This window comes from Myotis daubentonii, chromosome 6 (genome assembly GCF_963259705.1).
Source record: "Myotis daubentonii chromosome 6, mMyoDau2.1, whole genome shotgun sequence".
Lineage (NCBI taxonomy): Eukaryota > Metazoa > Chordata > Mammalia > Chiroptera > Vespertilionidae > Myotis > Myotis daubentonii.
The window spans coordinates 57378334-57390574 of record NC_081845.1 but is presented as its reverse complement, the minus strand read 5'-3'; the positions used below and the strand labels follow the sequence as shown (position 1 = coordinate 57390574).

Below are 12241 nucleotides of genomic sequence, written 5' to 3'. Positions count from 1 at the left end.
ATACATAGTATACTGTATCTGAAGCATTTTAAAATGAAGGAGGTTATAAGAATATAGATGGTCTGGAGTCACCAATGGGAAAATAATTGTATACTGGCAGACACTACCATATGATGTGGCACAGTTTGATGCACATTGATTATCTTAAAAATAAATATTTTTATCTTTTCGGCAAATAACTCATAACTTTATTTTCTAGATTTTCTTTAACTTTCCACTTTTTTTCTAGAAAAAATATGTAAGCACTTTTTTCTTCTCAAGAAAAATGAATGTAACATATTTTCCCCCTAGTGGAAGGATAAAGCCAACTTCATTGAAAGCTTCAGAAAAGCAATAGGCAATGTATTAAAAATATTTTTTTTGAAAAAAATTATTTGAAAACTGTTTATTTAAATGACTAGTGTACTTTTTCTTTTTAAAGGCAATGGTGGGGATCTTACACATGAATGGACTTGGAGAAGAGACCACTTTAACACAGGATCTAAAACCTTTTCGTATTTTGATCAGTTTACTGGACAAACCTGAGCTAGGTAATAAGATCACATGTTTTGTATTCTTTCATAAGAAAAATAAGGCAAAGTTGTTATTTAGAAAAATTGCTGTATTTTGAGGTGACCTTTAATTACACATTCTTAAGAATTTCTTACCTAACATTCACTCTAGAATGTTAAGAAGGTAGATATGTATGCAACTGGTATGTTATCTGTGTGTGTAGCAGAGAAGTCATTTTAAAGATTCTATCTAAAATTTTCTTAATCCTTATTAAGTTGCTTAAATTGAAACATTTGTGATATGTCATGACTGTCTTGTAAATATGTGTGCTTTTTAAAAATTGATTTCAGAGAGGAAGGGAGAGAGAGTAAGAGATAGAAACGTCAATGATGAGAGAGAACCATTGATTGGCTGCCTCCTGCACATCCCCCACTGGGGATTGAGCCCAAAACCCAGGCATGTGCCCCAATCAGAATTCAAACCATGACCTCCTGGTTCATGAGTCAGTAGTCAATCACTGAGCCACACAAGCCGGGCATAGCTGTCTTATAGTTCACAGTATTCAAGGACTTGAGCAAAAGTACTTGGGTTGTATCCCTCATCATTTTTCTCTGCACTCCCTTTGTCTTGTGTATTTTCCCTTCCTTCATTATATATTTCTTATATAATCATTCTATTGGGAAGTTAGTTATGGCCCCTAGGACAAAAATTAATAAGCATAAATACTAGCACACAAAAAATGAAATAATATAGTACCTAATTTCTTAAAATTAAAATAAAAAATTTAAAATGAGTTGTATCAATGGCTTTGAGAGTTTATTTTAGCTAATATGCACTAATATATTGAAGCTCAGGAATTTTTTTTAAGTATATTGCTGTCTATTATAGCAATATAGGTTAGCCCTGTTCCTTCTTATATTACTTAAATTCAAGATAGTAGTGATAATACTATCATTTACTGAATAGTCATTATATCCTGGGAATTATGCCACCCATCTTACAAATATTTTTCATGACCCTAACAACCTTTATGTAAACTTGGTATTATTATCCTCATTCTAGATGAGGAACCTAAAGCTCAAAGAAGTTAAATTTTCCAAAGTAACAACTATTAATTGGCAGAACCAATTTCCTTGATTCTGTAATTTCTGTTATGTCAGCCTAAAGTTAAATAAACATTTGCTCAGTTATTTACTATTTTACTGTTAGGTTATCAAAATGTAAAGTTTAGTTTAGCTTCTAGGGGAAAAAAGAAACTATTGTAAAAAAAAAAACTTGTTTTAAGACTGACAGCTGTCAGGGCAGAGGGAGTTGGGAGCTGGGTGAGAAAGGATGAAGGGATTAAGCAAAGGGAAAAATAAAAGATTCGGACATAGACAACAGTATGGTGATTGCTAGAGGGAAAGGAAAGGGAGTGTAGGAGAGGGTAAAGGGAGGATAAATGGTGATGGAAGGAGACTTGACTTGGGGTGGTAAACAACACAATACAATGCATATACAGGTGAATTGTATACTAGATTTGTATATTACAATTGTAGAATTGTATACTAGAAATCTATATACTTTTATTAACCACTATCACTCCAATAAATTCATTTTAAAAAATACTTGTTTTAAAGCATTCTTTACTTTGGCCAGTTTTTAGATAATCATGATTTGCCAATGCTAATTAATTTTGTCTTTAATATGTATATTCATTTTAGGGCCTGTAATTCTAGAAGATGTCCTAATTGAAGTATTTAGAACATTGTATTCTCAGTGCAAAGCAGAATTGGATCTTCAGATGGAACCACCCTTCAGCAAGGATCATGCTCAATTAAGCAGGTAGATTACCGAAAAATTAAGCATGACATGACTTTTTTTTTTTTTTTTAAAGACTCTGTTTCTTTTTTTTTTTTTTTTTTATTGCTTAAAGTATTACAAAGGGTATTACATATGTATCCATTTTATCCCCCCGCCCTAGACAGTCCCCTAGCCTCCCCTATCACCCAGTGTCTTATGTCCATTGGTTATGCTTATATGCATGCATACAAGTCCTTTCGTTGATCTCTTACCCCCCTACCTCCTGCCCCCCAACCCTCCCCGGCCTTCCCGCTGCAGCTCGACAATCTGTTTGAGGCAGCTCTGCCTCTGTATCTATTATTGTTCAAAAGTTTATAATGGTCTCTATTGTCCACGAATGAGTGAGATCATGTGGTACTTTTCCATTATTGACTGGCTTATTTCACTTAGCATAATGCTCTCCAGTTCCATCCATGACGTTGCAAATGGTAAGAGTTCCTTCCTTTTTAGAGCAGCATAGTATTCCATCGTGTAGATGTACCACAGTTTTCTAATCCATTCATCTACTGATGGGCACTTAGGCTGTTTCCAGATCTTAGCTATGGTGAATTGTGCTGCTATGAACATAGGGGTGGATATATCCTTTCTGATTGGTGTTTCAGTTTTCTTGGGATATATTCCTAGAAGTGGGATCACAGGGTCAAATGGGAGTTCCATTTTCAGTTTTTTAAGGAAACTCCATACTGTCTTCCATAGTGGCTGCACCAGTCTGCATTCCCACCAATGACATGACTTATGATTTAAAGTTAGGGTTATTTCTTTTTCAGGTATATATAAACGCTTTTGTTGTTGTTTTAATCCTCACCTGAGGATATTTTTTCCATTGATTTTTAGAGAGAGTGAAAGGAAGGGAGAGGGGAGTAGAAGAGAGAGAGAAAAACACACACTGATGTGAGAGACATATTGACTGGTTGCCTCCTGCAGGAGTCCCAGAGCTAAACACGTTTTTTAATGCCTAGGATAACTCATATAAAATTAGCATGTCCTCCTCTTTAAGTCAGTGATTGATACATGTTGACAAAATCTTACTTTTTTACTTTTATATATTAAAACATAATTATAGGCAGTTTTTGATTTTTAGTAAATATAATATCCTGTAATTTTTGTTTGAGACGTTAATATTGACTAAACTGTTACACTATTTTATTCTGTACTCTGTCTGATAATTTATATTGTCTTGTAGAGTATTTAATTAGTCTTTAATGTGGGGATATGTCTTGCAACTTGCTAAATGCATTGGCAGTACCTCACTATATATAAAAATGATTATTTTTATTGTAAGGAGGGTGGCAGGAGATAGGTAAGTGGATAATTAATAAGCTAAAGGATTCCCACTTGGAATAACAAAGTTATTTTCCCTGATAGGACTTTAGTAATAATGGCTATATACAGTATTAGTTTTTTTGCTGTTTTGTTTTTCAAGCTAAGACTACTAGATTGAAATTCAACAAATAAACTTAACGTTTCTTAAGTAAATCTTACAGGAAAGCAGACAAAGTTACTTCAGAATCAAGGCTGTCAAAATCAAATCACTACTCAATTTATATATGCCAAGTGAAACAAGGTAATTTAATGCCAAATTAAGAGTGAGATACTCAAAATAGTTCAAAAAAATTTCCTGTTCTTTTACTGGAAGGGCAGTTGTTTTTTCTTATGCAAGTCTAATTTTTTATCTTCAATCATACAGTTGAGTTATGAAAACTCAGATTTGGAAAAATAATTACTTAGAATGTAATAAGAGAGTGGCAGTAGATAAAAATCATATATTCCAATTTTCTTACATGCAAGTGTTTTAACAACTGCCTAGGAATATGTACACCCTAACAACATTGTACTAAAATTTAAATTTGCAAAAATAAATGTTAATATTTATTATATTTTCTTTTCCTTTTTTAGTAAATTAAGGGAAAATAAGAAAACAGCAGAGCTGATTAAAACTGCCAACCTTCTCTTTAATTCCTTTGAACCTTATTATATGTGGGATTATGTGGCACGTTGGTTTGAAGAATGTTGTAGGTATGTTAAACTGTTTCTTTCATTTTAATTTAATAGCATTCAAAGCCAGACTTTTCTTTGTTTGTTTTTTAAGTTCTTCAATCTAATGGAAAGATTTTTTTGTACATTTTACCACTACTGTTTACAACTGTTATATATATTTAATACCATAACCTGGCTGTACCTTGTTATTCTAGAATATAGAATTATTGATCATATAATCTTAGAATTGAATAGTTCAGAGGTAAGTTATTCAGTCACCAGTATACAGGAAAAATTTCTCCTCTGCAATCTATACTAATCCAGTTTGGTTTTTGTTGTAGAGAAAATAGCATATTTGTGGTTGCTGCCTTAGAACACATTCCCAAAATTATTCCCAGTTTGAAGAACAGAAAATTCCTTAGTGTCATATTTGTGTTTTTAAAGCCATAGAACCAGCTATATCGTCACTATCTATATATATAAAAGCCTAAGAGACTGAACAACTGGTCGACTGGTCGCTATGATGTGCACTGACCACCAGGGGGCAGACGCTCAATGCAGGAACTGCCCCCTGGTGCTCAGTGTGCTCCCACAACCAACCTCCCATGGCCTGCCAACCTCCCGCAGTCCCTCCCCCTGGCTATCAGCCCCGATTGGCCCCAATTGCCATCCAGGCCGAGGGACTCCACCGCACCGGGCCGCTAGTTGAGTAATAAAAGCCCTTCACCCCCTAGGACACAAAGTTTAAAAAATGCTCTGAAAACCCAAGGACACTAGTGAACTCAAGTAGAATCTCTGTCTGAAATGTAGTTCAAATTCTCTCAGAACCAGATTAACCTCTCAAGCCTCAGGAGCATATAGTCACAAAGTAAGCCTGTATGAATTTGGGATTAGAAGTCTTTTGAAACTATAAATGCTGATGTGATAAATTAATTGTACATTTACTGATTCAGATACTGAGTATCCAGTTGAAAAGCATTATGCTAGGCATATCTAGTCCCTGTTTTTAAAGACTTTGTAGTAAGAACAAGTAAGACATGCACATACATATTCCTAGTATTAAATTAAAACTTACAAATGCCTTAGTAGAGAGATTAAAATAGGAATGCCAAGGAACTATGAGTGTCTTTTTGCCACCTGGCCTTCATTTCTCATTTACAAACATACACATCCATCCTTTTTTAGGTAACCTGGCCTAGTGCCTACACATACATTACTTTCATGCTGCAGTTATGCTATTTCTTAAAACATATTTTTTGTCTTTTGCCCATCTGGTATTGTCCTATATAGAGATCACCCACTTTTCAGTAGCCTTCCATGACTCCTTCAAGTCTCTCATCAGAATCAACTTTTCCTATACTGTCACATTATTACATTTACTTATCTATATGTTTATATTTCTTGCTGGTTAGGGCTGTACCATATTCTTCTTAACTTGTGTCTTCAGAGTGTAGGGCAGTAGATGGTCATATAGGATTAACATGATTTGATGTGAATGTTGGAGTAATCATCTCTACTGCTTGGATCAGAAGTGGCTTCCTGGAGGAGGTAACATTTGATCTTAAATCTTGAAGGACAGATACATTCTGTATATGAGAGAATGAGGTTGAGGGAGGGTCAAAGTCCAGGTGGACAAGTGTGTATCAACAAAGGCCCTGAAATTAGAAATAAAGCAACAAATAATCCTTTTTAACTAGGAGATGATATCTGTAGTGGGAACAATAGGAAATAAGTCCCCAAAAGTGAAATCCATCCAGAACACTTGGAAATACAGGATGGGAGTAATAGGGAGAGGTTAAACCTAGGAGTCTTGCCCTGGGAATTTTCCACATAGAGGTACAGTGGTGTCCTGGGGAAAAGGGAATATACTTCATCATAAGAATGTTACTGTGTGTGCCCCACTGCTGAATTGACCCTCATTAAAAATAACCAATGATGTTGTCACATGTTCATTTTACTTGATAGTATACTTGATAAAGTGAATTTTGTGCCTTTAGGAGGACAATGCATGCCAGACTTCAGACTGGGCCTGGAGATAGTGAGTCATCTGAGTTACAGCTGACCAATTTCTGCCTCCTGGTAGATTTTTTGTTGGATATAGTTTCTTTGGTAAGATGACCTTGGCAAAAAATATTGAGGAAATCTAATATAGTTTAGATATTTCATGTTGAAAACAAACCTTATCTTCAAATAAATTTTATCTTTAATATTAAATATTTTTCCCTTGTGGCTTAGCTTTTTCTTTTCGTAAAATTTTCCAAGTGTTTTGTCCTATAACACATATACATAATACATGTACAAGTCTTATATAATACATGGAATATACTTCATAATTGCATGTTATTGAAATTTTAAATGTTTAGTGTAAAATAATCTGATGATGTATTTATATTCATTAATGATTCTTTCTACTAAATGATAACTTTTGGGAATCTTTTCCCTTTTTCTCTCCTAAATTCTTTGCTTTCTCATTTTGAAGCCTACTAGAAGTATGAGGGTGTTGTGTCAGGTATGCCATTCAGCCTGTTTGTATTGTATTCACTTTTTTTACAACTTCAGTAATGTAGCAAATAAAATGGGGATTGTTTTATTATATATCTTTGAAATACTTAAATTGAGAATTTGGGAATATAAATTTTATATCACTAATAATAAAATGATTGTACAATGTTAATTAAGAGCATGATACATATAAAATATGACAGATGAGTAAAAATTATTTCCTTTTTTATATAGATTAAAAATCAGTGAAATAATATAACTTTTGGATTGCATATTTAAACTTTTGTCACTTCACTTTTATTTTCAGGAGACTTATATTGAAATCCAGACAGAACACTTGCCCCAGTTGCTGCTCAGGATGGTTTCTGCCCTGACAAGCCATCTCCAGACATTGCACTTGTCTGAACTCACAGATTCACTCAGGCTCTGCTCAAAGATCCTTAGCAAAGTTCAGCCTCCACTGTTAGCTGCCAGCACTGGAGGTGTTTTGCAGTTTCCAAGTGGGCAGAACAACTCAGTGAAAGAATGGGAAGACAAAAAGGTAATATTAGCTGTTAATTATGTTATTAGACCAGTTACAGTTAACCCTTAAATAACATGGGTTTGAACTGTGTAGGTCCACTTTATACAGATTTTTTTCAATAAATATAAAATTTTGGGAGATTTGCAACAATTTGAAAAAACTCATAGACGAACCTGTAGCTTAGAAATGACAAAATTAGGCAAAAGTTAGATATATCATGAATGCATGAAATATATGTAGATAATAATCTATTTTATCATTTACTAGCATAAAATATATACGTCTATTATTAAAAATTTAAAATTTATCAGTACTTATTCTCAAATGGCCTGGTCAGCGTGGCTCAGTTTGTTGGAGCATCGTCCCATACACCAAAGGTGGCATGTTTGATTCCTGGTCAGGAAACATACCCAGGTTGTGTGTTCCATCCCTAGTTGCCGGTCTGTACAGGAGGCAGCCAATAGATGTGTCTCTCATGTCAATCTCTCTCTCTCTCTCTCTCTCTGTCTTCGTCTTCTCTCCCTCTCTCTCCCTCCCTCTCCCTCCCTCCCCCCTCCTCACTCCCTTCCACTCTCTCTAGAAATCAATGGAAAAAAATATCCTCAGGTGAGAATTAAAAAAACACAAAAATAAACATAAGTGATAAAATTAATTCTAGTACATACTGTATTACTGTAATAATTTCATAGCCACATCCTGTTGCTCTTGCAGTGAGCACAAGTGTTGCGAGTATCCACTTAAAACGTGTGACACTAATCATCTAATATTTCTGTGTAAGCAGCTTGTCTACAGTAAATTGCATATTGAAGTAAAAAAGTGATCTCTCATAGTTCTTGCGTATCTTTTATCATATTTAGTGCAATACCATAAGCTTTGAGTAACACCATGAGACTCATAGAAAATGCCACTGGTGATACTGGAAGTACTCCCAAGAAGCAGAGAAAAGTCATGACTTTACAAGACAAAATTGACTTGCTTGGTATGTTTCGTAGATTGAGATCTGCAGCTGTGTTTGCCGCCATTTTAAGATAAATGAATCCAGCGTTAAGACCATTGTTTAAAAAAAAAAAAAAAAAATTGTGAAGCAGCCACTATACCTGTGCCAGCAGAAGCAAAAACCTTGCAAATATCTCTTATTGAAAATGCAGCTTCTATGTGGGTGCAAGATTGGTATAAGAAAGGCATACCTCTGGAATCTAATATGAATCAAGAAAAAGTGAAGTCATTATGTGACAAATTAAAGTGAAAGGAAGGCGAAGGCTCTAAAGCTGGAGAATTGTGTTTTTTATTTATTCATTTATTTATTTATTTTAAATCTTTATTATTGAAAATATTACATATGTCCCCTTTTTACTTCATTGACCCCTTCTAGCCCACCTCCCTGCCCCAGGCCTTTACCACCCTACAGTCTGTGTCCATGGATTACGAATATATGCATACAAGTTCTTTGGTTGATCTCTTCCCACCCACCCATCTATCCTTGCCTTCCCTCTGAGATTCAACAGTCTTCTCCATGCTTCTGTGTCTCTGGATCTATTTTGTTTATTAGATGTGACATATAAGTGAGAGCATGTGATACTTATCTTTCTCTGACTGGCTTATTTTGCTTAGCATAATACTCTCGAGGTTCTTCCATGAAGCTGGAGAATAATTTTAGAAAGAGGTTTGGTTTAAAAAAATGTCAAGATAATAGCAGAAGCAGTTTCTGCCAACCAAGAGGCAGCAGATTAGATCCTGGACACTATTAAGAAAATCATGGAGGAGAAAGAATACCTGCCTGACAGGTCTTTTTAATGCAGACGAAAATGCCATATTCTGGGGATATACACCCCCAAAGGACATTTATTACTGAGGAAGAGGTGTGAGCACCAGGAGTTAAGACAGGAAGGGATAGGCTAACATTACTCTTCTGCAAATACAGTCAGGTTTATGATCAGGACTGCCTTTGTCTATAAAGCTGCTGAACCCTGAGCCTTTAAAGGAGGAAGATAAACACCAGCTGCCGGTCTTTTCACTGTATAATGAGAAGACTTGAACGAGAACCCTTCCTCTGCATTGGTTCCATCGCTGCTTTGTCCCTTACCTTGCCAGTAAGGGACTACCTTTTCAAGTTTGTTTGACATTGGACAATGCCTCTGACCACCCAGAGCCCCATCCATTCAATACCAAAAGCCTGGAAGTGTCTACTGCCCTCAAACACAATGTCTCCAATTCAGCCTCTAGGTCAGGAGGTCATGAGGGCCTTTAAGGCCATTACAAAGGGTACTCTATGGGAAGGATTGTCAGTGCTATGGAAGAGAAGAGAACCTTGATAGAACATCATGAATGTCAGGAAGGATTACACCATTGAAGATGCCATCATTGTTATGTAAAAAGCTGTGAAAGCCATCAAACCTGAAACTACATTTCTGCTGGAGAAAACTGTTCCCTGATGTTGTGAGTGACTTCACAGGATTTAAGACAGAGTCAATCAAGGATATCATGAAATATATTGTGAATATGGCAAAAAAAGGGGGGGGGTGAAGGGTTTCAACATATGAATCTTGGAGAAATTCAAGAATAAATAGACACCACACCAGAGGAATTGATGGAAGATAACTTGATGGAGATGAGTGCTCTGGACTAGCAATGCCAGACAAGGAGGAGGAGATAGAAGAAGCAGTGCCAGAAAACAAATTGACATTAGACCGTTTGGCACAAGGGTTTTACTTATTTAAGACTACACTTGACTTCTTTTATGATACAGGCCCTTCTATGATACAGGTGCTTAAAACTAAATAAAGCACATGATGAAAGGATTGGTACCGTATGGAAACATTTTTAGAGAAATGAAAAGGAAAAGGTCAGGAATTGCAATGTATTTCTGTGAAGTTTTACCAACCTCCCTGCCTCCCCTTCCCTTCCTTATACCCGTTCCACCTCTTTTGCACCTGAAACAGCAAGACCAACCACTCTTCTTCCTCCTCCTAAGCCTACTCAATGTGAAGATGAGGATGAAGACATTTATAATGTTCCATGTCCAATTAATGAATAGTAACTAATCATCATGTCATGAAGTTTATAAACTTATCTATTGTGTATGTGTCTTCATGTGAAAATTTAATAACTGCACAACAACTGTATGATAACCTTGTATGGATGACTTGTATGAAAGTGGATAGCTTATCCTTGCATAGGCGTAAGGTGAATAATATTTAATAAAATTAATAATATATTCTCTTACTGTTTTATAAGTTTGCTTTCAAACAATTACATTACTTACATTATGTTCCTTTCCTGTAATTGAAGAAACTGCTTATCAGCCAATCATCAGAGGTAAGTGGTTTTATTTTTAAAATGTAACAATATTTCCATTTCTGTATTATGAATATGACTGTAATACTGTATGTCATAAAATTTTATAGTGATTTATTCATTAGTATATAGGCTAGGCTACCATGAAGCAATCATATCGATGACTCTAAGCTACCATAAAGCAGTGGTATTGATGCTGCTTTGTGGTCAATGTATGAATTGTTATACCAGTGGATAATTATGAATTTCTTCTTCACATTATCTTTTCATTTTTGATGTCCAATGTTATTAATATATGTAAGATCTACAATGTGTTGTGTTATATGTGATAATTTTGATATAGGTATTGACAGATGGTGCAAACTTACGCTATCCAAAAATACAGTATAGCCCAGCTAGCGTGGCTCAGTGATTGAGCTTCTACCTATGAACCAGGAGGTCATGGTTCGATTCCCTGTGTGTGCCCAGGTGTAGGCCGGTCCCAGTGTGGGGCATGCAGGAAGTGGCTGATCAATGATTCTCTCTCATTGATGTGTCTGTCTGTCTCTGTCTCTCCTTTACTCTCTGAAATCAATAAAAATACATTTTTTAAAAATACAGTAGAATACTGTATATGTATTTTTCTTATGGTTTCTTAACATTTTCTTTTCTCTAGTTTATTGTAAGAACATAGTATATAATACATATAACATACAAACTATGTGTAATAGACTTGTTTCTGTTATCTGTAAGGTTTCCTGTCAACACTGGGCTATTAGTAGTTAAGTTTTGCGGGGAGGCAAAAATTATACATGTATTTCAACTGTTTATGGGGGCAGGGGGTTGAGATCTCCCCTCTCCCTGTGTTGTTCAAGGGTCAACTGTTTATTTCTTCAAAGCAGAATAATATCTGAGTAAAGTCATATACCAAACGATTTAGTGAATCTTGCATAGATCCAAATGTGTGGCAGTAGACCATTATGTAGGCTTTGGCTCTAGTGCAATTTAACTGTTTATATCAACACTTTCCAATAGAAAGATAATGCCAGCAACATATGTAATTTTAATATTTCTGGTAGCCATTTTTATTTATTTATTTTTTTTCATCCTCATTTGATATTTTTTTCATTGATTTTTTTCTTAGAGAGTGGAAGGAAGAGAGGAGAGGGAAAGAGAAAGAGAAAGAAACATTGGTGTAAGAGAGACACATTGATTGGTTGCTTCCCCCATGATCCCTGACCGGGGCCAAGGATTGAACCTGTAGGCAAGGTACATGCCCTTGACTGGGAATCAAACCTGAGACACTTTGGTCTATGGGCCGATGCCAATGCTCTAACCTCTGAACCAAACTGACCAGGGCTCTGGTAGTCACTTTTAAATAATAAAAAGAAACAGGAAAAAATAATTTTAATTATATTTTATTTAGGCCTTTCTAGATAATTTATTATGATTTCAACATGTAATCATAAAATTGATGTAATATAAAAAGTTAGATATTTTACATTCTTTTTTGTACTGTTTTCAAAATTTCAGTGTGTATTTTGCACTTTAGCACATCTTTGTTCAAATTCTAAATTTTTTTCAAAAACACTTGAAATAAGAAAATTTAGTACCTCTGTCAGATCAGCTACA

General features: G+C 35.2%; 1 protein-coding gene across 9 annotated transcripts in view; it reads left to right on the top strand.

The window, feature by feature from the left end:
* Nucleotides 1-12241, top strand: part of DOP1A (DOP1 leucine zipper like protein A) — a 104249-nt gene that overhangs the window by 44587 nt on the left and 47421 nt on the right. For 4 of the 9 annotated variants that reach the window (XR_009453463.1, XM_059701084.1, XM_059701085.1 and 1 more), the window contains 6 exons: nt 422-530; nt 2196-2316; nt 4231-4350; nt 6309-6420; nt 6791-6820; nt 7121-7354. Coding sequence is in view for 8 of the 9 variants with exons in the window: in XM_059701084.1 (XP_059557067.1) it covers nt 422-530; nt 2196-2316; nt 4231-4350; nt 6309-6420; nt 6791-6820; nt 7121-7354 (726 nt within the window). In the remaining variant the exon portion in view is untranslated. Of the gene's footprint in view, nt 1-421; nt 531-2195; nt 2317-4230; nt 4351-6308; nt 6421-6790; nt 6821-7120; nt 7355-12241 lie in introns of those variants that run through there. The other 5 variants (XM_059701088.1, XM_059701083.1, XM_059701082.1 and 2 more) reach the window with 2 other exon arrangements.